The following is a 23,456-nucleotide window of genomic DNA, read 5'->3' on the forward strand; positions in this document are numbered from 1 at the left end:
CATGATATACAAAATTTAAAATCGAATAAAATGAATTAAATAAATTTGGCTGAATTAATACCCATAATTTAAAATACCCATAATTTTAAAATACATTAAAAATTACGATTTACACTTAAAAGGGAGAAGATTTAGGCGAGGCCAGCTTGATGAAATAAAAGCGTCTTCAACTCGCGGTGGAAGGTGCGCAGATCCGGAATCCTCCGTATCTCTGGGGGGAGCTCATGCCAAATCGTCGGTGCCCCCACAGAGAAGGCTCTCCCCCTAGGGGCCGACAGCCGACATTGTTTGGCCGACGGCACCTGGAGGAGCCCCTCTCTGTGGGAGCGTATTGGTCGGTGGGAGGCTGTTGATGGTAGTAGGCGGTCCCGTAAGTAACCAGGTCCTAAGCCATGGACATGCCTGCAGACATGGTAGCTATTCAGATATGTAGAAAAAAAAAAGGCTTCCTTTTTGAGAGATGTGACCTGGGAATAGGGATGACCAGAGGTGGGTTTTAGTAGGTTCTGGCCAGTTCTGGAGAACCAGTAGCGGAAATTTTGAGTAGTTTGGAGAACTGGTAAATACCACTTCTGACTGGCCCCACCCCCATCTATTCTCTGGCTCCCAAGTCCCAGCTGATCGGGAGGGAATGGGGATTTTGCAGTAACCTTCCCCTGGAGTGGGGAGGGAATGGAGATTTTACAGTATCCTTCCCCTGCCACACCACACCCACAGAACCAGTAGTAAAAAAATTTGAATCCACCCCTGGGGATGAGTTTATACTTACAATCAGAATATTGCAAAGGAGCACAGCCTCCCTCCATTTTAGGAATTCCTTGCCTTAATGAATCACATCCAAACCATTTAGCATTTCTGGTTATCATTTCCAAAGGACAAAAAAGTTAACTTTCCAGAATTTCTTTTCTTATCCTTTGCTTTTTACGTTTTAATTTAAGAAGAGCAATTTCTGCAGGATGAGAGCTCTAACCTATTTGTTTTGCCTTTTGCTTTCTTTTGCTTCCCATTCTACTCCATCCTGGAAAGTGAAATGCATCTAGTAAAATAGAATCTGTATAAGGTATCCTTTCCCAACCCAGAGGCTCCTTGATGCACTGGCATAAAACTCCCAATATCCTCAGCTAGCAAAAATCCTAAGCAAGAGAATAGCAGAAGGTCTATGCTAAGCTTTATTTTTTTTGTGCAATGCAATTTTTTTCAATATTCACAGGGAGGCAGCAAAAAAGATAAGTAGGTCTTTGAAGTTCAAACCTTTATAAAAGTACACAGGGGATTCACAGCTTTGTGATTACTGGTATTTTCCTCCTCAATTCTGAAATGGAATTTTCTGTTACTGCAGTAATTGTGTAAGTGCATACCCAATGAGTATTTATTGATTAAAAAAAAAAAAATCACTGCCACTTCTTTATTGCTGAACCACCCCAAAAATGGAGGGATTTGTTTCCTTTCTAGAGAACACGAAATTAGAAATCAGTGTGGAATTTATATACACCAAGGATGAAAATCCCCCCAAATAAATAAAATTAAGAACATTGTCTTGCACAATGTTTCATTGTGGCCAGCAGGTGGCTCCCTTAGCACTTTGGATTCACATTTTAAAAGCGGGAGACAGAATCCAAATAGAGCAAGAAAAATAACATTTTTCTTCTATTATGCATCTTTACACATGCAGAATATAGGAGAAGAAAGAGAGAGTATTAAATATATAACAATTACTTTTATATATATTATTTCAGTTATCAAATATACTGTTGGGGCAGGCCAGTTTTCAGACAATCACTTAGTATTGCTATTATTTGTTGGACTAGTTTGACTTTTAAACAGGTTATATAAAACAATGAACACTTACACTAATTAATTATAACTTAATCATTAAGCACTATTTTTTGGAGCTGCATCTATTTTAATGTAAGACAAAATGCATCAGAGGTCAGGAAAACCATGTATATTAAAGTGTTTGTGTATGTTTAACATCAATCAGCATTTGAATTAGACACGGTGACACCTTTTTTCCCCATATCTATTAAAAGGCACTGGTACTAATTTACTATCCTAGCTTTATAGCTGACTTAAGCAGAGGTTCATTCTTGGTTTGAAGTCTCTTAATGCAAATGTCCCAGGAGGAAAGAAAAATTTGGAATAATTAACTTCTACTTTTCAAGTTCTTTCTTCAACGTAGAATCCACTTGTTTTCATTGGTATGGCTAAGTCCCTCCCAACTCAACAAATGTGAACTGAAATATGAATTAGAACTAAAACAAAGTTATTAAGAGCAGATCCTAGCAGGCATACAGATGTCTCCACTTATCCTGTTTATTGCTATTGCAGCTGCACCGAAGGACTATAGCACTTATTTTACACAAGTGCAGAAGAACTTTTTAAAGAAGTAAGGGACTTTATTCCTCACTCTTAAAACCTGGAAAAACTAGGAAATCCATAGCCTGCATCCACTTTACTGGAATTGGTGATTCTGGCATTTTGTAGTCTCTGGCAAATGAGAGTTTTCCTGAATTAATCAAAGGACATTTTGTTTCTAAGTTTTTAGTCTACAGGCAAAACTGGATTAGCTGGTGTCACTTCACCTTAACCAGCAGATACCTGAAATTTTTAAGTACAGTGGACTGAAATGTCACTTGAGAAAATTGAACTGGGCATTTTATCTCCAGAAGAAGCAGATGGCAGATGTGCTTCACAGCCAGAGCTTAATGAGAACAAATTCAGCAGCCCACATGTGGATTGGTACAAGTATGAACTTTATTCTTCAGTCTCTTTACCTAGTGGTAAGCACCTCACTTTATATTTTATTTTGGGGTGCCATCTTATAACTAACAATGGAACAATATGTAGAATTGAATATATAGTAGGCTTTTGACCATCAACACCGATAGCTGCCAAAATAGATATAAACTGGATGTAAGATCATGGTTAAATAACTGCAGAATTTATACCTGATGACATTGGTTTTATTTAAATGGTCACATTTTAAATATATTTATAGGGACTATAGAAATCTTGCAGTCAATGAATGCAGCCGACCTGTATTTACTTAGAGCCTTTTCCATTATGCAATATGCATGCTCTTTTAATTGGTGGATGGTGATTCATCCTAGTGTTAACTCTGCCAATCAAAAAATAATGTGCTTCTTTGGTAGTAAGCAGCTGGCCTCCATCTACCGAAGGTACTTCTCTAGCACTTCTAAGAGGAAAGAAGGGAGCATGACCTAATCATGTACAAAAGAAGGTTGTTCACATTGCTGCTTTGTATATTTTCGAATGAGATGTCTTTGCATCTATGTGTTTATGGCATAAGAGATATTCTTTGTTTTCTGTGACTTTAAATCTGGTCTTTGCATGTAACAGTATAATCTTATGCCTGCATGCTCAGAAGTAATTCTCAATGAGTTCAGTAGATCATATGGTTGAATGTATAACATTAACACTAAGGTCTTGCAAACCAAGGAAGGGATACTATAGATCTTGCTAATTATAATGTTCCATCAATATTTATAATTTAAACTCATATCTTGACTAACCTATTGGATAATAAATGTCTTAATCTTGATGATACCACACAGCACTTTGTTTTGTCACAGGTGGCCTGATTTTAATTTTAATAGCAAAAATACACACAAACACACAGACAGATAGACAGACAGACAGACAGACAGACAGACAGATAGATGATAGATAGATAGATAGATAGATAGATAGATAGATAGATAGATAGATAGATAGATAGATAGACAGACAGACAGACAGACAGACAGACAGACAGACAGACAGACAGACAGATAGATAGATAGATAGATAGATAGATAGATAGATAGATAGATGTGTGTGTGAGTGTGTATTGTGTATCATCAAGTGGTTGTTTTGACAACTGCAACTAGATCTGGTAGGTAGTTGTTGCAGCAAAGAGTATTTTATCTATGGTGATGGCAACTCTGGACTAAATTGTTACACAGATCTACTATACATACTTGTTTCTTCTTAATTTCACCTGAGAATTTAAAATAAAGTGCACTGAATTGTCAATTGAGAAGACTGAAGTGGACACTTTTTCGTTAGCAAATGAATTAAATTTACATACATGTGGGGTAGAGAGAATCTACATGACTTGCCATACTACAGTACATATCTTGCCAGAGTATTGTATTGTATTGTCTTCGCATATTAGTAATTGAATTTGCTGTTCATAAACTGCCTCACTCACTCATACTTCAATTAATTATTCTCCACAATTTCCATCATGTTGCAAATAAGAAGGAATAGAGAAAGGATACTTTTCAAAAGGAAATGGAGAATTGCAAATATTCTACTCTCAGTTCTGCCCTACTTATAATTGTCATGCCCAACACTGATATCAAAATTGTCATCTAAGACCAATTTTAAGGACTGTCTTGAAAATATGAGTTGAAAGAAATCCTTTCTGAAGATTCTTTGAAGTTAATACCCTGAAGCATTTTTTTTTTACTTTCAAAACCTCTTGGATCATCTTATTATGTATGGTTTGTTAGCTGTTTTGCAAAGCAAGATTAAATCCAAAACCCTATTAAATACAATGTTTAAAAATAAAAGCAAGGGTACAAAGGGTAATTCCTGTCTACAAGGAGGACTTTGTAAAATATCATATGTTTTGTTTGTGCTCATATGTATAAGGTAAAGGTAAAGGTTCCCCTCGCACATATGTGCTAGTCATTCCCAACTCTAGGGGCAGTGCTCATCTCTATTTCAAAGTCGAAGAACCAGTGCTGTCTGAAGACGTCTTCGTGGTCATGTGGCTGGCATGACTAAATGGCAAAGGTGCATGGAATGCTGTTACCTTCCCACCAAAGGGGGTCCCTATTTTTCTACTTGCATTTTTTACGTGCTTTCAAATTGCTAGGTTGCCAGAAGCTGGGACAAGTAATGGGAGCTCACACCGTTATGCGACACTAGGGATTCGAACTGCCGAACTGCCGACCTTTCGATCGACAAGCTCAGTGTCTTAGCCACTGAGCCACCACATCCCTTGCTCACATGTATACAATTCTTCAAATTCTATTCAGTATTTTCGAGGCTCCGTGACTGAGAGAAACAAAATGGTTCATGCCTGGTTCATTATTGTATTGAGAGGATTTTGTCTGCTGTAATAGGAAGTCTATTTCATGATATATGTCATCTCACATGATTCATAGGACATATCTGACTTAGGTTTTCATTTGATATATAATCACTTGTTACCTGAGGAAGTACAAGCAAATTAAACATATGACACCTGAATGTAAGCAACATAAGTGTCTTATTTACATCTAGTGGGAAAAAGAACAATCTCATAGGAATAAGAAACAATTCTAAAACATAATTAGCATCTGCTTATGAAAACAGAAACAGTAGAAAGGCTGTGAGTTTCTCCAGTTATCCTGTGACTTGTCCAAGTACTGTTATTAGGTCCCATTCTCACGTCTTTGTTTTCTCTTTTCTCTTTAAATACAGGTAGTCCTTGACTTATAGCCACAATTAAGCACAACATTTCTATCGCTAAGCAAGGAAGTTAAGTAAAATTTGCCCCATTTTGCAAGCACAATTAAGTGAATCACTGCAATTAGGGCCTTGGTGGTGCAGCAGACTAAGTGCCGTTATGTAGCACTTAGCTGCCAGCTGCCTGCAATTAGTGCGAGTTCAAATCTCACCAGGCTCAAGGTTGACTCAGCCTTCCATCCTTCCGAGGTAGGTAAAATGAGGACCCGGATTGTGGGGGCAATAAGCTGACTTTGTAGAAACACTGCTTATGGGAGGCCAAAAGCACTAATAAGCAGGTATATACAAAAGAATAGAGGCTATTGCTATAAGTGCATTGTAAGCCGCCCTGAGTCAGAAGAGGGTGGCATATAAATTGAACTAATAAATAATAAATAAATAAATTGTTAAGTTAGTAATACAGTTGTTAGGTGAACCTGGCTTCCCATTGACTTTGCTTGTCAGAAAGTCGCAAAAGATGATCGCCTAACTCTGGCACACTGCAAACATCCAAATTTTGATACCGTGACCATGAGGATGTCATGTGAAAACAGTCGTAACTCACTTTTTTTTAGGACCATTGTAAGGAATCATTTCAACCTAACAGTAAAATGATTACCAGTAGTTCATGTGATTTGGTAATGAATAGGTAGATCTAACCAATCTGGCATTGCAACATTAGGAGAACTCTTAACTGTCTTACTTCCTTACTTCCTGTTTCCCCTTCTAATTCTGTCATATGGATGCTGCTGCTTTTATTTCTAAACACCATCACATTATTACACTTACATGCCCATACTTAGTTTTTAATAGATTGCTATTTTTGATACATGTAATTGCTGATCATTTCTCAGTGTCCAAAGCCCTAATTTTAAAATCTTTATTTGTGAAAGTTGTTGTAAATTGGCTTTCAAGGCAGTCAATGGATCACAAGAAAGAGTTTAATCTTGAACAGACAATTATATATCTTTCTCTTCCTATTCAATGACAGTGAGTTGTCAGCCAGTGGGCTTATTAAGAGTGGTCAACTCCCACTTTAGTTGGTCGCAAGTACAGTATATCTTCTGCCTCTCTTCTGTAACACAGAATTTTGCTCATCAACTTGCTCAAGTTTATCAAGTCTTGCTTCTTCACAACATCTGGCCATTTGGGACCAGTGGTGGAAGGAAAGGTGAAGAATTAGAAGTGCTCATAGTGCTTCTGTTCATTGAGGATTTCTAAAATCTCTAGTATTGTCTCTTGACAGGGTGGCACTGCCCCTGAAAAACATGTCGGCAACCTCAGGGTTTTCCTGAGACTGCAGCTATTGCTCAGTGGGCAAGTGTAAATTGTGGCCAGAGGGCCTTTTGGTCAGTTCTATTGCAGACAAACCATTGATGGATGGATGGATGGATTGACTGATTGATTGAATTTATCTGGCTACCTAGCTTACATGTAATGATTTTAGACAGCTCAGAACAAAACCAATAAAACAACAAAGAAACCACTGTATCACTCTTACCAATGAGTATAATGGCATCTGTCTATTCTATATGGCATTGATTAGGTTTATTTCATCACATTTATTTCATGATTATAAAATAAATCATCATGGACATTTTATTATATTATTTTATGGATGTAGTATAAGCCACTGTACATGTTTTCAACTGAAGCAGGTATATGTTCAATATATACCTTTCCCTAGTTTGGAAAAGTGAAGAAGAAACAAATGTGGAATTGCTGCTAAAATCTGGCTACATTCCACCCAAGAGCTCATTCAGATGGCTTATTGTAACATGCTTTATTAAATCTCATTCCTGGGCTTCTCTCCAGTTCTTTTGCTCAGCATGGGATATGATCAAACAAAGCACGCATTAAACAATGTATAGCAAACACAGAGTGCCCATTGGATCTAGCCAGGTCTCTAACCTTTATTACTAGTGAACCCAACAAGTTGTCAGGCCTGGAAGCTTTCTTTTGCATTGGGCCTTCAGGCCTGCCACATTTACTGCTGTGGGAAACTGGGAGGGGGAATTGTATAGAACAGGGGTGGTATATAGTCATAATAACATTCCTTTCTCAGAGAGTCAAGGGCATCTTGCACTGCACCTGGAGGGGGTGTGGCTGAGAAGCATCTCCAGTTGGGACGGTGCTTTGACTGGACCATGTGATGAACATGTGGGTGCTGGGCAGGGACTTGGACTTTCCTTTGGGTGGGGAAAACCTGGAAACTTTCAGATTTGGGTTTTCCCAGATATGCCAATCTGACTTCTCTAATAAAATGGAACTTTGAGGAACTTCAAGCCTCTGAGTCTTCTTTCATTGGGGGTGTTACTTGGAACTCTGACACGGGTACTTTTCCTCCCCTACAGCATACTTAATTCATCTCAAAGTACCTAAGCACTGAAGGAACTTTATCCTGGTACGATATCATGCTCTCCTAGAGTGCTCTGTAATTTGATATGTATAATTTGCCACATACTAACCTTTATGGTCCCCTACATCCATCTAATGCTCCTACATCTTCTTTCTGATTCTTTTTAGACAATAGTTTTAATGTATAGTTTTCAAAATATTTTTAAGCTTTTTATTATTTTAGGCTCCGATGTACCTTTTATGCTTTTTAATTATCCATACCTCAGAAACCATATGCTTGACTGTAATAAAGATTTATTTTGATTTGATTTGAACATGCTTTATTATTTATATATCACATTTGTATGTCATTCATTCATAAGGCTTTCCAGAACATCAGGTGGCCCCCAAACGTACCAGGCATAATTGTCTCCAACCTGACATACAATGATATATTTACTATTTAAAAAGTGAAATGACTTAGCTTGGTAAAGTGTTGTTTGTGTGAGCAGAAACTGTGACTGACAATTTCACTGCTTTCAAAATGAGGTTAACTTCTAAAAGCGCTGTTTATATACATATATAGGGGAAAAAAATCTACTCTTTAGAAATGTTGGGGTATCTCCCTGCATCCTGTTATTGGCTACTGTTCTAGGTAATCATAACTATTGGACCATGTTCCATTTACAGTAGAGTGGTGAATAGGAAGCATCTTTCACAGCAAGATTTTTGCAGTGTTACTTATTTCACATATAACATATTTCATCTGGTAATGTACTCCACTTTGATTCCAATTTGGGGCTTAGCTTCTCTAAGTATAGTTAACCACGCACCTTTTATAAAGAATAATCCATAGCATTTTGATACTACTGAATCACCGTATCCATTTGCAGAAGGAAGGAGAGAGTCCAGAGTTATTTTATGAGAAGAGTCCTCCATTCCTTTAACCGCAATAAAATATTGTGGTTATGCCACCAGACTCCAAATTTTGGGCTTAGACAACTTAGAACTACGCCGACTTCAGTCTGATCTAAGCATAGTACATAAAATTATCTGCCACAATGTCCTTCCTGTCAATGACTACTTCAGCTTCAACCGCAACAATCATGAGCAAATAAGAGATACAAACTCAAGGTAAACCATTCCAAACTTGATTGCAGAAAATATAACTTCAGTAACAGAGTGGTCAATGCCTAGAATGCACTACCTGACTCTGTAGTTTCTTCCCCAAACCCCCTAAACTTTAACCTTAAACTGTCTATTGTTGACCTCACTCCATTCCTAAGAGGTCTGTAAGGGACGTGCATAAGTGCACCAGCATGCCTACCGTCCCTGTCCTAATATTCCTTTTTACTTACTCTTTTCATGTATTCAAATTATGTTTATACTTTTACCTGTTATCTTATATATGTTTGACAAATAAACTTATGATTATGATGATTATGATTATGAAACCTGCCACATTTGGAATTTTTAGGGTTGAGCGTTGCAATTGCTACTATTTCAATTAATTTAAAAGAGCCTTCTGTACTCTTAGCAGATTTTTGTATCATTTATTAGACTTGACTTTATCTATAAGAGTCCCTCTCTATAAAGTAGGCTCTTTGCCAGAAATAATTGAAAGCTCACACAGAGATTTGACACGCTGAGTCACTGCCCTCTGCCCTCAAGGTTCTTGGCTTATGTACTCACATGGCAAAAACTAGATGGAAACTAATCTGGATATAGAAGTTCAATATTTCCCAAGGGTATAGTATATCATGCCTGCTCTTCCTCCTTCTGATGAGCTATTTACTTTTAAGTTAGGAGACTGTTATACAAATCTTAGTCTATTTAAAGAGCAAATGTCCAGTGATTTATGACTGTACAGGATAGGTTGGCATAGTTTGGTTAAGGCTGGCCCTATTTCCTACACAGTATAATAGATAAAGATAAATTTTCTCAGAGCAAAAGATGACTGATACACGCAACTCTCTAATTTCACCACACAACTACTGTATTAAATTAATGTACTGTACCAAAAAATATTGCATGTGACTAAAATCAGTAAATGAGTTGCTTCAGAGGAGATTCCCTGTTGCCTTGCCTACTATTTCTTCTATTGTTCTGTCAGCAAGGATTACTTTTGCGTCTAGGTTGTTCAAATGTCTTACCTCTCACTTTATTTAAGCCCTTTCTTGTCTTAGGGGAATGTTTAATGGTCTATGCTAGAAGTCTTAAATTAAGCCAATTTCCATTCCTCTCACTACCCATAATGATATTCCATGTTGGTAGTGGGATTTCTGGAAGTTAATTCCATGAAATACTAAGAACCCTCTTGCATTATAATTAGAAAGGTCTACTGTGATGAACTAATGAGCAGTATTTAAATGAATCAACAGAGTATTTTTGCAAAACAGATGGTTTGGTGCTGATTCTAACACGAGAATTGACCGATCTTGAGAATTACTCTGGCAAAAAGGGATTTATGTACCTTGCCATAATTCTGAATGATGATCACTTTCCGTTCCAATGATTTCCAGGCTTTAAAATCTACTCCCCCCCCCAAAAAAAATCCCTACTCTGTATAAAGTTTTCTCTCTCTTCTGCAAGAAACATTTGCAAATTAGGGAAAAAGATGCTGGACAAGAGAGTTTGCATTCCAAACATGTTTTCCTTGGGAAAGCTCAACAGATGAGATTGCTCATGGGGTCTGAAGTCTGACTGATCACCAGACGTATGTTGGGAAAGACATTTTCATTTTGTTGGTTGTCTCTTGAAGTGAATGACTTGCTTGTTGTAGGACTAGACTACTGACAGACTGCCTATACCCATACAGAGTGCCTAGAAATGCCTTACTCTTGGGCATTTTAATAAATGAAGTTAGACTGACTAGTACCAGGGACAGAGCTTTTATTTGAGTGATGCCTTCCTTTGCGGCTGTCTTCTGCAGAAAATGAGGGTGGCTTCACTCCCATTCCAATCCTGTTTCTTTTAATCTCTGGAATTAATTTATTGCTTCATTTCACTTTGTGCCTGACAATTGTGAAAGGTTGCAATTAAGTTCATTTGTCTTTTTTAATGGGACTTCGTACACTAGGAGCAGAAAGGTAAAGATGTCCCAAAAAAGGAGTGCATGAATGATAAAACGGTAAGATAAATAAACACTTTGAAGGATTCACATAATTGAGTCTTTTTTTAATATTACTTATCTCTTTTTATTTATAACTTACATTTTTAGTTCCTTTGGGGAAGATAGCTTGGAACAAATTATTTTTGCCTTACAAAAAATCAGTGTAGGAAGCAGAGTGTTATAAATAAAGAGGAGTCTAAAAAGTCTAAATATTTTTTTAAAAAAGAGAATTTGGCTGCCTGTTCGTCTCCACTGGCAAGTGTGAACAATGCTGTTTTACTTAAAAGTCCATTCTGTCTGACATCATATAGCCTAAAAGTAGACATTTACACAAATGTTGTTAATTAGGCTTGTATTTATCATGTTTACTTTTTTTCTGCACCCTCCTCAAACTCTCCACAAGAAAGAGTTAGATAATAAGGTCAAATGCCTTATTTACAGATAACACATTTCTCAATCTCTGTATTTTGTGATTTAAGCAGACTCAGAATTGACTTTAACAAGGTGGGGTTGAAAAAGATTGTCATACATAAGCAATCATTTCATGTGCTTTATTTCTACTACATTAACTTGGGTCGGGAGAAGAAGACAAATTAAAGATATAGGAATAAAAATAGCATTCTGAAAATTAAGGAAACTTTGTGCTAATGATTCTTAAGAATCTATTTCAAGATTTGTACAATTTGATGATCAAATAAGAGTCATGGGTAAATATGATAGCAAAGTTTGCAGATTACACTAATCGACTGGGCTATGCAATGCTGTGGAAGGGTGCTCTGATTTCTCAATACTTTAGCCAAAAGATTCCCAAGTTGAAGCAGGGAATTAAGTAATTCAAAGCTGACCATGTGCCTTGCAAGCTTGGTGGCTTTTCTGACACTTTTAGTGGTTAGAGTAATGAAACTTAATTTCCATGTATTCAGAGATTGAGTCTGATTGGATTCCTCACACCAACATGAGAATAGCAATAGCATTTAGACTTATATACCGCTTCACAGTGCTTTTACAGCCCTCTCTAAGCGGTTTACAGAGTCAGCATATTGCCCCCAACAATCTGGGTCCTCATTTTACCCACCTCGGAAGGATGGAAGGCTGAGTCAACCTTGAGCGGTTGGGCATTGGACTGCCAAACTGCAGGCAACCAGCAGTCAGCAGAAGTAGCCGGCAGTACTACATTCTAATCACCACAACTCACCACCACAGCTCATGAAGGTAGTCATTCAGTGTTATTATATATTTGATTTATTCTGGAGTGGCAGGCTTACACTGCTTTAGGCCAATGGTGAAATCTGAACTGGTTTGCCACCGGTTCGCTGGCTGTGCATGCATGCTGTGTGACAAGTGCGTGTTGCATATACGCATACACACTGTGCATCAAAATGAGGCTTGGGAATGTAAGTAGACAGCGAGGGGAGGGAATCAGCTGTGGCATGCGAGCTTGGGAACCTTTTCAAAAACATTTTTAAAGCATTTTTTACTACCGGTTCTCTGGAACCGGTAGTAAAAAATGCTTTTAAAAGGTTTAAAAAAGGTTCTGACAATCACAGCTGTGGTGCGTGATCGTCGGAACCTTTTTTTTAATTATTTTTTTAAAGCATTTTAAACTACCGGTTCTGGAGAACCAGTAGTAAAAAAACTGCTTTAAAAAAGTTTTTTAAAAGGTTCCCAAGCTCACGCGCCACAGCTGTGATCGTCGGAACCTCTTTTTTTTTTTTTTTTACCTTTTTAAAGTATTTTTTACTACTGATTCTGGAGAACCAGTAGTAAAAAATTCTTTAAAAGTTTTTTTAAAAAAAAAGTTCCGAAGATTAGCTGAGCAACGCGCGATCATCGGAACTTTTTTATTATTATTTTTTTTACTACCGGTTTGGCGAACCAGTAGCATTTTTTACTACTAGTTCAGGCAAACTGGCCCAAACCGGTAGCATTTCACCCCTGTTTTAGGCTTCTCCTTCTCTTTCTCTTCAATTCTACATCCAATCACAAACGCTCACTTTTCTCTCTTTTTGTTAATGGAATGAATGGCATTCTTGTGCAACCTGTCAACAAGTAGAAGTTTAACCTTGTTTTCAGTTCTCCCACTGTTGTCTCAAGGCTGGTCACTTCAGCTTAAGTTCTTGGATCAAAACTTTCCTTGTGTTGGGGTGGATTAAAGTCGCTCAACAATGAGTGAGTGGAAGTCAGAAGAATATAGGGGTTGGCTTCACTGTTTGTTTACTTCTTTAAGAATGGGGTTAGCAAGGAAATTCATGCTATTTTTTCCATGATCACTTCTTTTTCTGTGTCTTAAATGGTTCTGTGACATTATATCTCATTGTGTCAGCCTGCTTTTTATGATGACTACTTCTAAGTTAGAGTATGGTCAGGAAAGGCAATGCTTCATGTTCGCTAATGTGCTCTGTCCAACTGGCAAGCCACAGAAGCCAATGAATGTAGTAGTTCTTTCCATGAAAGGACAAACTTCTCACCATCCCCTACAACTCAATGGCTATAGGTAGAACAATTCCAACAGCTATATCTAGCCACAGATACAGGTGGCCCTCAACTTACACGCCCAAAATGTCCATTGTTAAGCAAATGGTTATTGAGTTTTGCCTCATTTTATGATCTTTCTTGCCATAGTTGTTAAGTGAATTATTGCAGTTGCTAAATTAGTAAACACAGTTCTTGTGAATCTGACTTTGGTTGTCAGAAGGTCACAAAAAGTGACCCCAAGATACTGTAACCGTCAGTTACAGCATCCAAATTTTGATCGTGTGACCATGGGGTTGCCACAACAGCCATAAGTTAAAAAATGATCATAAGTCACTTTTTTCAGTGCTGTTGTAATTTTGAATGCTGATTAAGTAAACAGTTGTAAGTTGAGGACCACCTATATCTGTGGCTAGATAAAGCTGTTGAAAAATTCTTTTCCTCAATTCAAACAAGGACACATTTTTAAAATAGTTCCTCAAGGTCCCAGTTGACAGGTATTTGAACATGGCATGACAATTATGTATTTATAGCTTTAAGAAATAAAAGGACTGCCAAGCTAGGCCAGGCCAGGCCAGGCACTTAAAAGACTTGGAAACATTCTAAAAGGAAAAGATATGATTCCTGCCATAAAGCAGTAAGCAACTCAAGGCTTCCCTGGATCTCACAAATGGGAAAGGCACACTCATTGTAAAAATGCCAGAACACAATTGGGAACAACATGTAGATGGACCAGAATAGATCACACAATTTCCTCATGTTTCCCTCCCCACCATCCCCACACTCAAAGGGTGTATTTTGAAAAATTCAGTCTCTAGCATGATCTCAGAATAAAGGGTACTCTAACAAAAAACAGAGAAGTGTCTTTTATATACAAAAGCCAAACATGCTTTTTAGAAAAAAAAAAATAACATATATTCTGAAGTATATTTTGGTTCAAAGGTTTTGTCCATTTCAAAAACTGTTCCCTAGCAATTTGCAAATGTACTTGTACATTTAAGGTATTTCTTTTGAAATTACCTAATGTCCCCTTAACTATCTTTCTTATGCATCTCACCCCAATTAACTAAACCACTAAGAATATTAGTCTCACTTTGTAAGATTCTTTTGCTACCTTTCTCAGATTTGTAGAATTTGCTAGTTGTGTGCCACCACACACTCATGTAATATTTTCATTGAGGTCTTTATCATATCCCATTTCTTTCCTAACCTTCATATACTGTATGTCCAAAGAATGCATGAGGGGGCAAGTTACACAATTCACTTTCTTACAACACATAGAAATAAGTATGGACACTCCTTTTTAGCCATGCAAAAGATTAATTAATTCATTCATTCAATCAATCAATCAATTTATATACTGTAGCTCCCATCTCATATTAAGTTGACTCTGGGAATTTTACAAAAAAAATACATAAAATATATAAAATGTACAATATAAATATAAAACATATAGCAGCAAAGAATAATCTGATCTAACTAAGTATCCATGCAGCCAGGAAGAGATGCTCAGCCTCATGAAAGGTCAACAGAGATGGGGGCCAATGTAGCTGGTCATGATACCTGCATATCACATTCTGATCAAAGACATAAGGTCCACCCTCCAAAACACAGGATTTTTTTGTTTGTTTGCAATAATGGAGTAGAAGTAGAGGAAAAGACCAAGGGAGCTCAGGATTATCTGTGTTTTTTCCCCAGCTAAGGAAAAACCCTTTATGTTTAGGTTTGATCCTTCTACGGCCTTCTCTGTTTAAAACTCTTTGTCAAGAGGTTTGGAGAGAAGTTTCTACATCTGCTCTCTTGATTTATGGAATTCTTCACTTAGAGGTCTTAATAACATTTCTGAGAAACCATAAAAATACCTTGGTAGCATAAGATAACTAACAATATTAAGGGCTACCCCTCTTGATATAACACAGGCAAAGTTTTCATAGCAAGCTATGCTAATTTCTATGACAAAAGGCACCCGTCCTGTTTTTTGACAGGCAGAGAACTTCAATGCTTAAGGAATAAACAGCATGATGTCCCTTTTAAGGTAGAGTTTTTATCTGTTTTCAAGAAATTGGGTTTTTGTCAGCTATTCTGGAGAAAGGGGGCCCCAGGGGGTCACTAAATGGAGATCAAGTATATAATAAAATAATAAAGTTGGGATAAATTAGCTTTTTTAAAAAAAGTTCAGTGTGATAGCAAATCCAAAAATTGCTTACCCCTAATTAAAAGTTCTCTATCATGTCAACATTAACATTTGAAAACTAGACTTTGTTCATAACTTTCAAGTTATATATTAATTTATTTATACCAAAGTTCTCCTGATTCATGTTTTTATCTCCAGGTCCACACACCAAAGAAAATGTAATTTCTATACAGAGCCCATTTTAACACCGCACTTAATAGAAAATTCATACCTCAATGTAAATGGGCAAGGACTATTTCTCATTAATAAATCACACATATGCACACGTAACATCTGAAATGTTTGAAAAAACTATTTTTTATGAATTTTTAAACATACCAATTAGGCTGCTCTTTCCTTGACTGAAGTTGTTCTTTGTTGTTTTCAGACACATCTATGCATTGGTCATACAAATGTCTTTGTTTTAAACATCTAACATAATGCACACTTATTTTGATATAAAATGGTATATTAATGAACAATTTAGAGTAATGTAAAAACAGCAGTCTGTATTTCATAAGAAAGTTTCCAAAAGTGGAAGATATTTTCCTTTCTTTTTTCCTCTTTCTCCCTGGGGCTCACGAAACACTCATCCAGGCATACACAGACGCAGGGACAAAATGTCAAGTTGTAAATAATGACAGGAAGTATTTTCAAAGAATGTATACACTTTATTTGTAGGCTTTAAAGATTCTTTAAATGGATGTTGAATGCAAATTTCTGTTTATTACATTTTTCCTTTGTTTGGGAGTAAGTTGTCCTTGTCCTTCAGATAAATTTATCCAGTTGAATGTATTTTAGTCTCTTCTTCTTTTTGCTACTATCAAAAGAACACAGTGTTCAAAAGACTGCATAAAAAGGAAGTAGTGAAATGCCAAAGGAAGTCAGATATTATCCTATTTCCATAGTTTCCTAAATAATATGCCAGCATACCCAATGCATAGCAAATTCACATTCTTCTTTTTTGCTTTTGACAATTTCCTTTTTATTTAGCTGTTTTCATTTTCTTTGGTAACATCCCCAACTTGTTTATTTCTTAGTTAGATTTTGATTTTGATTCTTCTTTTAGGAGGTCAAGGTAGATTATATAGCAATTCCTCTCCTAATACATGTTAGCTTTGTCCTACTTATCCATGTAAATTTTATTTTCTCTGGCAGAATCAAAGTGTTCTGTATAGAACTTCTGCAATGTGACAGTTCTGGATTTCAGACACAATATTTTCCCCATTTTCTACCCGATCAGGTAGAAAGTAATACTGTATTTTAGGAATAAGCAACTGGGTTTCCAGTAAATATTTTTCAATATTCTCTGGAATTATGAATAAATTTATGTGTTCCACTGTATCTATGGGGCTCATTGACTTTAATATTTTTCCAGCTGTTTATATACAGAATAATAGCGTTGGAATGTACCTTGGAGGTCATCTAGTCCAACCCCCTTTACAATTTTAATTGAATCAGAATAGAGCTGGAAGGGAGGTCTTCTAGTCCAATCACCTGTTCAAGCAGGAGATGCTATATAACTTGAGACAAGTGACTGTCCAGTCTCTTCTTAAAAACCTCCAGTGAGGAAGCACCCACAACTTCTGAAGGCAAGCTATTCCACTGGTTAATTGTTCCAACTGTTAGGAAGTTTCCCCTTAATTCCAGGCTGTTTCTCTCCTTGATTAGTTTCCATCCATGTTTCTTGTCTTGCTTTCTGGTGCTTTGAAAAATAAGTTGACTCTTCTTTGTGGCAGCACCTCAAATACTGGAGTACTCCTATCATGTTACTGTCAGGTTTCGCTGCTATCTTAAATAAACTTCATTCTCAAATGCAAGGTCTCTAATGAATCTTTTTTTTACTTAAGAATAGAGAGAGCGACATCCCTGAACTCTTTGTGCAGCCAAAACTGGCACCTCCTTCCAAACCCCTCCCTTTCCGTTCTTCAACCCCAATGTCTCATTGGCCATTGTGCAGATCCATCTCTTCGTCCCAAGCACTTTCTTTTCACAGGAATTCCCCCCTCCCTCTGTCACCCAGGTAACGCTATCTACTAAAGAGCAGGAAACTAGGTAAAAGTTCATGTCAGCATTAAAGCAAAGTTTCTCCCTCTCTCATTCATGTCAGCGCTGGAGGAGAACATAATTTGGAATGCTGACATCACCCCTAATCCTTCTTTTCTCTAGACTAGCTATACCCGGTTCCTGCAACCATTCTTCATGTTTTCGTTTCCAGACTTCTAATCATCCCAGTTGCTCTTCTCTGCACTCTTTCCAAAGTCACAACATCTTTTTTGTAGTGTGGTGACCAAAACTGGGTGCAGTAAATTGCTTACACAATCAAGATGCACCAGTTTACCCTGCCACTAGCCTGGATGAGATTATTCATTTATTAATGAAATTGATAGGCTGCCCCCAAACTATTACAACTCTGAGTGATTAATGACACATTGGCTTGGCATCAAGAGAGAGAAAGTTGTTAACTACCATTGGTTTCTCACAGGCTTACTCCTCTGTGGCTGGGCCATCTGAAGACTCTTGTTTTGTTTTGTTTTTTTTCCTCTAGCCTTCCTGATTTTTATTTTTATTTTTATTTGTGTCATGCGTATTTTAAGCTATTATTTCTCTTCATCATTAACAAAAGACAATATGGGTAGTAAATAAAATATTTCTTTTTATTTTTCTTAGAATTTCTATAAATGTCTACCATATGTAAACAAGCTTCAATAAATCACTTGTTTACACTACTTAGAATAGCCCTTCTGGCCCATCTTTCTTTTGTTTAGCCACTGTTTGCTTTTTTTAATCTTCCCATTCTATATTTATCTAATGAGGATTAAATTCTTCAAGGCAAAGACCATTCTCTAAAAAGTACTGTAAAAATGCCATGCGCAACATAAAAATGGCTACTATAAATACATTTCAAATAAATTAGAACAGATTCCACTGTTGTAGTTGGATACAGTGCTGAGTTTATAACGAAGTCATAGGCAACAGCTAAAATACGTATCGGTATTTGCTGTTGTAGAACAAACTGCTTATAAGAGATTAGGCTCTATTTCTCCACCACATAAAATCAAATGTATTTCTTTTCAATTTCAGACTTGATAGCTATCATTTTATCAGGCTGGAAATGAAAAAGAACAGCAAAGATGAATTCTTCGTATGTAAGAATTCTCTATATAAGTATATACATCTGGAAATCTCATTTTAAAGTGAATTTAAGTGTCATTTCAAGAATAAAATCACTTTTCTTTAATCATACTGCTAGTTTTGGTACTTTGAGGAAAAGTACTGACCATAATATTTATCCTCCACAGAACTAAGAGAACCTCAAAGTGATGGAATTGTCTAGTATATATTAGTGTATTGTGTAGTATTGCAGAGTATTAGCATATTAATGTATTGTGTGGTATTGTACACTGTTAGTATAATGCATTATATTATGAATTGTGTATTCCTCCAGCTGTATTTCAGCTTTACTTGTTAGTATTATTATCATTTTCTTTATCATTTTCTCAGCAAATAAAAGCACTTGGCTGACATTGAATGGGCCCGAATATTGAGCATTAAGCCAAATTAATATTCACCTTATCTGGAATTTCTGTAGGGTATACTGAAAAAAAAAAAAATCAGAATAACACAATGGCAAATTCTCCCCTATCTATAAATACAAAACCTGAATGAACATGTTCATGTGGCAACCACAAGTGGAGCTCAACTTGAACGAGTGACAATGATGAAAATGAGGTTAGATTTATGTCCCACATTTGTCCATGAACTCATGGTGGCTTCATATATTCCCACAGCAACCATTTCAGATAGGTTGGGGTGAGAGAGAATGACTAGCCTAATATCAAACAATATATTTCCATATTTGAGAATAGGCTTTAACTAATCAACATCTCATTCACTAGATAGATTCTTCAATTGCATGAAAATGGCAGAGATATGTCAGGCCTGAATGACTCAAAGTGATTGTAGAGGATAGACAATAAGGCATGTAAAGAGACAACACTGGTGGATCTTTGGATGACTCCTGTCCGTGTATTTTTAGCCTATGTATGATGTGAATATTTATTTAGTTAGTTTGTCAAACATGTACGAGATAACAGGTATAAGTATAAACATGGACATGAGCACAGGTAATGAGTACCTGTGGGACAGTGGGACAGGGATAGTAGGCACACTGGTGTGCTTATGCACGTCCCCTTACAGACCTCTTAGGAATGGGGTGAGGTTCATGGTAAACAGTTTAATGTTAAAGCTATGGGTTTGAAGATGTAACAACAGAGTTGGGTAGAGCATTCCAGGCATTGACCACTCTGTTGCTGAAGTTGTATTTTCTACAATCGAGTTTAGAGAGCATATAGAGAAGACAAGAAAAAAAAGTAAGAATTAAATTCAAGATATGAATCAAATACCCTGTGAGGTATTTTGATTCCTTTGATTATGACAGGAAACAGGACTGAGTGTCAGGGTTCCAAGTAACATTGAGTTCTTTATGCTGACCTTTATCCATGTTTTCATACTTTGCTTGTTTGAAGGGAGAATCCACTTCCAGTAAGAATCTTGTGCAGCTGGAATGCTTGTAGGAAAAGCTTCCTTATCCTACTTGGTCAGACATTTTAAGGAACATAAATGGCAGCTGAAATAGGGCTGCTCAGTGAGCCATTTGCAAATTTGGCATGCTCAGACAAAAGGAGAGACAAATGCTTGATACATAAGCCATTCTCAGAGGATAAAGAATAGCTGGTATGAACTACATCCTGACAATTTTCAGTTCTTGCTCATTCTACTTAAAAAGTCAAAAATCCATAGCTATTTAAAAAATGTGCAAGATCTTGGATAATTATAACCAACTGGAGAAAAATGATGCAAAGTTAGAGAACTGATAATGAAAGATTGTTGCATATTTTTGCTGCTGATTGTAATGACAGACATTACTAGGATTCTAGATTATACTATCTGTTATTATTTTATTTGTCAGATTTATTTACAAAACATCCAGCAACTTGATGTATGTTTTATCCTTTACTGAGAAATGAGAGGGTGAAACCTTGAAAACATGTGGTTTTGTTTCAGAAGTTATTGTTACTGTATGAAATTAATGAGCTGTCTAGACAGAGATCATCTGAGTCAGCAAGTGGACAAACATCTGTTCTGAAAAGCAAATAAAGTTTTTAGATGAAAATCAGAATTCAAATGGAAAGCTAGTGTGAATTGAATGGCATATTGTAAATAATGCAATGCAGAGTACAGATCATTATGAGACGACATTAATTTTCTTTATTAATTTAGCCAATTCAACTGGAATTATTATTGTGGTACAATCAGCCAGATGTATAGTCTGGATTTGGCAGTTTTTATCTACTTATTGAGTAGTATCCCAAGCACCTGAGACAAGGAGATGTTCTTGTTTAACAAAATAACAGACTTGGAAGGGACCTTGGAGGTTCCCTAAGTGGCTCAGTGGCTAAGACGCTGAGCTTGTCGATCAGAAAGGTCGGCGGTTTGAATCCTTAGTATAGGTCTCCTGCATGAGCAAGGGGGTTGGACTAGATGACCTCCAAGGTCCCTTCCAACTCTGTTACTGTTACTTCGAGAGGTTTTTTAATCCAAGCAGGAGACCCCCTTCCATTTCAGACAAATGGTTATCCAATCTCTTCTTAAAAACCTCCAGTGATGGGGAACCCACAAAAGGCAAACTGTTCCACCGATCAATTGTTCTGTCAAGAAATTTCTCCGTATTTCTAGTTTGGTTCTCTCCTTGATTAGTCTGATGGTATTGTAGAAAGTTAGCATCCACCGTTCTCCTAGAAGAATGAAATATTCTAGGAAATATTAAAAAGGCAGAATATGATACCTCCCTGGGTGAGAAAATGAGAAACATACTGTTGGAAAGCAGCCCCTACCGTTGTTAATAGCCCCAGAAAGACTGGTGCCAACCTATCTACAAAACAAAAGACCTTCACCCTCAGCTTGCCCAAAGCCCCTTCATTGCATCACCCAGCAAGATTCAACCAAGCCTGGACTCTCTCTCTCTCTCTCTCTCTCCCCCCCTCTCTCTCCCCCCACATGCACTGTCCACCATTAAACCATCTTTCCAATCAGCCTCCATGATTCCAGTGTCTTTCTTCCCACTTGGAACTGAATCCAGATGGACATTTCTTCCAACGGTATTAAAGGTATCATCACAGGATATAAGATGTTCCAAGTAAGCTGTCCTTTTTCAATTGATTTATGGTGATTGTCTCAATGCTGATAGCGTTCTAGTAATGCTCCAGATATTTGGGGATTGCCTATTTCTATTGCTACTATCTCTGCTTTCTTTTCTCACAATTGTTCTACTTCTATTTGCAGATCTTTATTTTTCTTCAGTTCTTTCTCTTCTCCCATATTCTTCTTTCTCCAAGTAATCCAACATCCACTATCCAGACTTTTTTGTCTTTTGTATCGACGATTGTTGTCTGTGGTGTTGTGCGGCAGATGCTTGTCTGTTTGTATTCTGAAATTCCAGAGTACTTTAGCTTCTTCGTTTTCGATTACCTTCTCTATTCTCTAATCCCAAATGGTATTTCTTGCAGATATTTCAATGAACTATTGTTGCTACATTGTCATGACATTGTTTCTAGTTAGTCTGTGCAATCTTCTTGCAGCAGCTAACCAGGTGGCCCACTGTTTCTTCAGCTTCTTTTATCATTATTACTATTATTATATACATAACAATATATTAAACCATAGTGTCAGTTCTTGAGCCGGTGTTGATGTACATACACATTACATTCATCCTAAGAACCTAAGATGTCACAATGTATCAGCCAGAGGTAGGTTTCAGCAGCTTCTGACCAGTTCTGGAGAACCGGTAGTGGAAATTTTGAGTAGTTCAGAGAACTGGTAGTAAAAATTCTGACTGGCCCCACCCCCATCTATTCTCCGTCTCCCAAATCCCAGCTGATTGGGAGGAAATGGGGAATTTGCAGTAACTTTCCCCTGCCATGCCCACCAAGCCACGCCCACCAAGCCACACCCACAGAACTGGTAGTAAAAAAATTTGAAACCTACCACTGGTATCAGCATAATATATGTGCCAATCCAAGCACTATGGTCTTTTGTAATTGATGGATGGGAATTTTGTCAATGCTTAAATTTTCTAAGTGTCATCCAAGATTTTTTGCTATGACACCCAATGTATTGATAACTACTAAGACCACCAGAGCTGGTTTATGCCATAATAATCAATGCCATAATTGATTATTTATTCAATTTGTATTCCTAGTTATGACATGCAAGGAACTCTGGATTTAGAGTGGAAAACATTATAGAAGTTCTGGGAACATTGCTATATGAAAAAAAAATCCCAGTTTATATTTTGTTTCCTCAGATGTAATTTAGTACTGTTCATAAAATATCCTTTCTGTAGACTTATATGTAATCATGTTGCACTACAAAAATAATTGTGTTCAGTCAATTAAATTTTAAAATATACTGAAATAATAGGAATAGAAATAATAATAGAATAGAAATAATAATAGAATAAAAATATTTTTCTATAAATATCAGCAAATATGGTTTCCTGATTTTTTTTTTTTTTGAAAACTATATTTGATATTGCTTAAAGGAATGCTGACATTATAAGCTATTATGAATGCAAGATATGGATGTAATCTGTCGCTGATATTGTTGCTACTTCAAAAAAATATGATGCTGAGAAAAATTGGCTCACTGAAAAGAATAAACAGGTGATGGAATACATAATAGTCTCTATCCTGCCAGGTATTTTTGTCAGAAATGCCACAGCAATGAGCTTCCTGATTTAAATCTCTTAGCAATAGAGCATTTTGTTCTGCTTGACATGAAGGCAATTGGTGAGCCACTCTG

The 23,456-nt window shown here is 36.8% G+C and overlaps 1 protein-coding gene across 2 annotated transcripts in view; it reads left to right on the plus strand.

Annotated features, from left to right (window-relative positions):
* Positions 1 to 2,262: 2,262 nt before the first annotated feature.
* The window catches only part of ANO3 (anoctamin 3), a 231,745-nt gene continuing 210,551 nt past the window's right edge, over positions 2,263 to 23,456 (plus strand). The window contains exon 1 of one of the 2 annotated variants that reach the window (XM_087877745.1): positions 2,263 to 2,780. In XM_087877745.1, coding sequence (XP_087733871.1) covers positions 2,627 to 2,780 — 154 coding nt within the window. In that variant the 5' untranslated portion in view covers positions 2,263 to 2,626. The remainder of the gene's footprint in view (positions 2,781 to 23,456) is intronic. The other variant, XM_087877743.1, reaches the window with a different exon arrangement.

This window comes from Pantherophis guttatus, chromosome 1 (assembly GCF_059756535.1).
Source record: "Pantherophis guttatus breed Tessera chromosome 1, ASM5975653v1, whole genome shotgun sequence".
In the NCBI taxonomy this organism is placed as follows: domain Eukaryota; kingdom Metazoa; phylum Chordata; class Lepidosauria; order Squamata; family Colubridae; genus Pantherophis; species Pantherophis guttatus.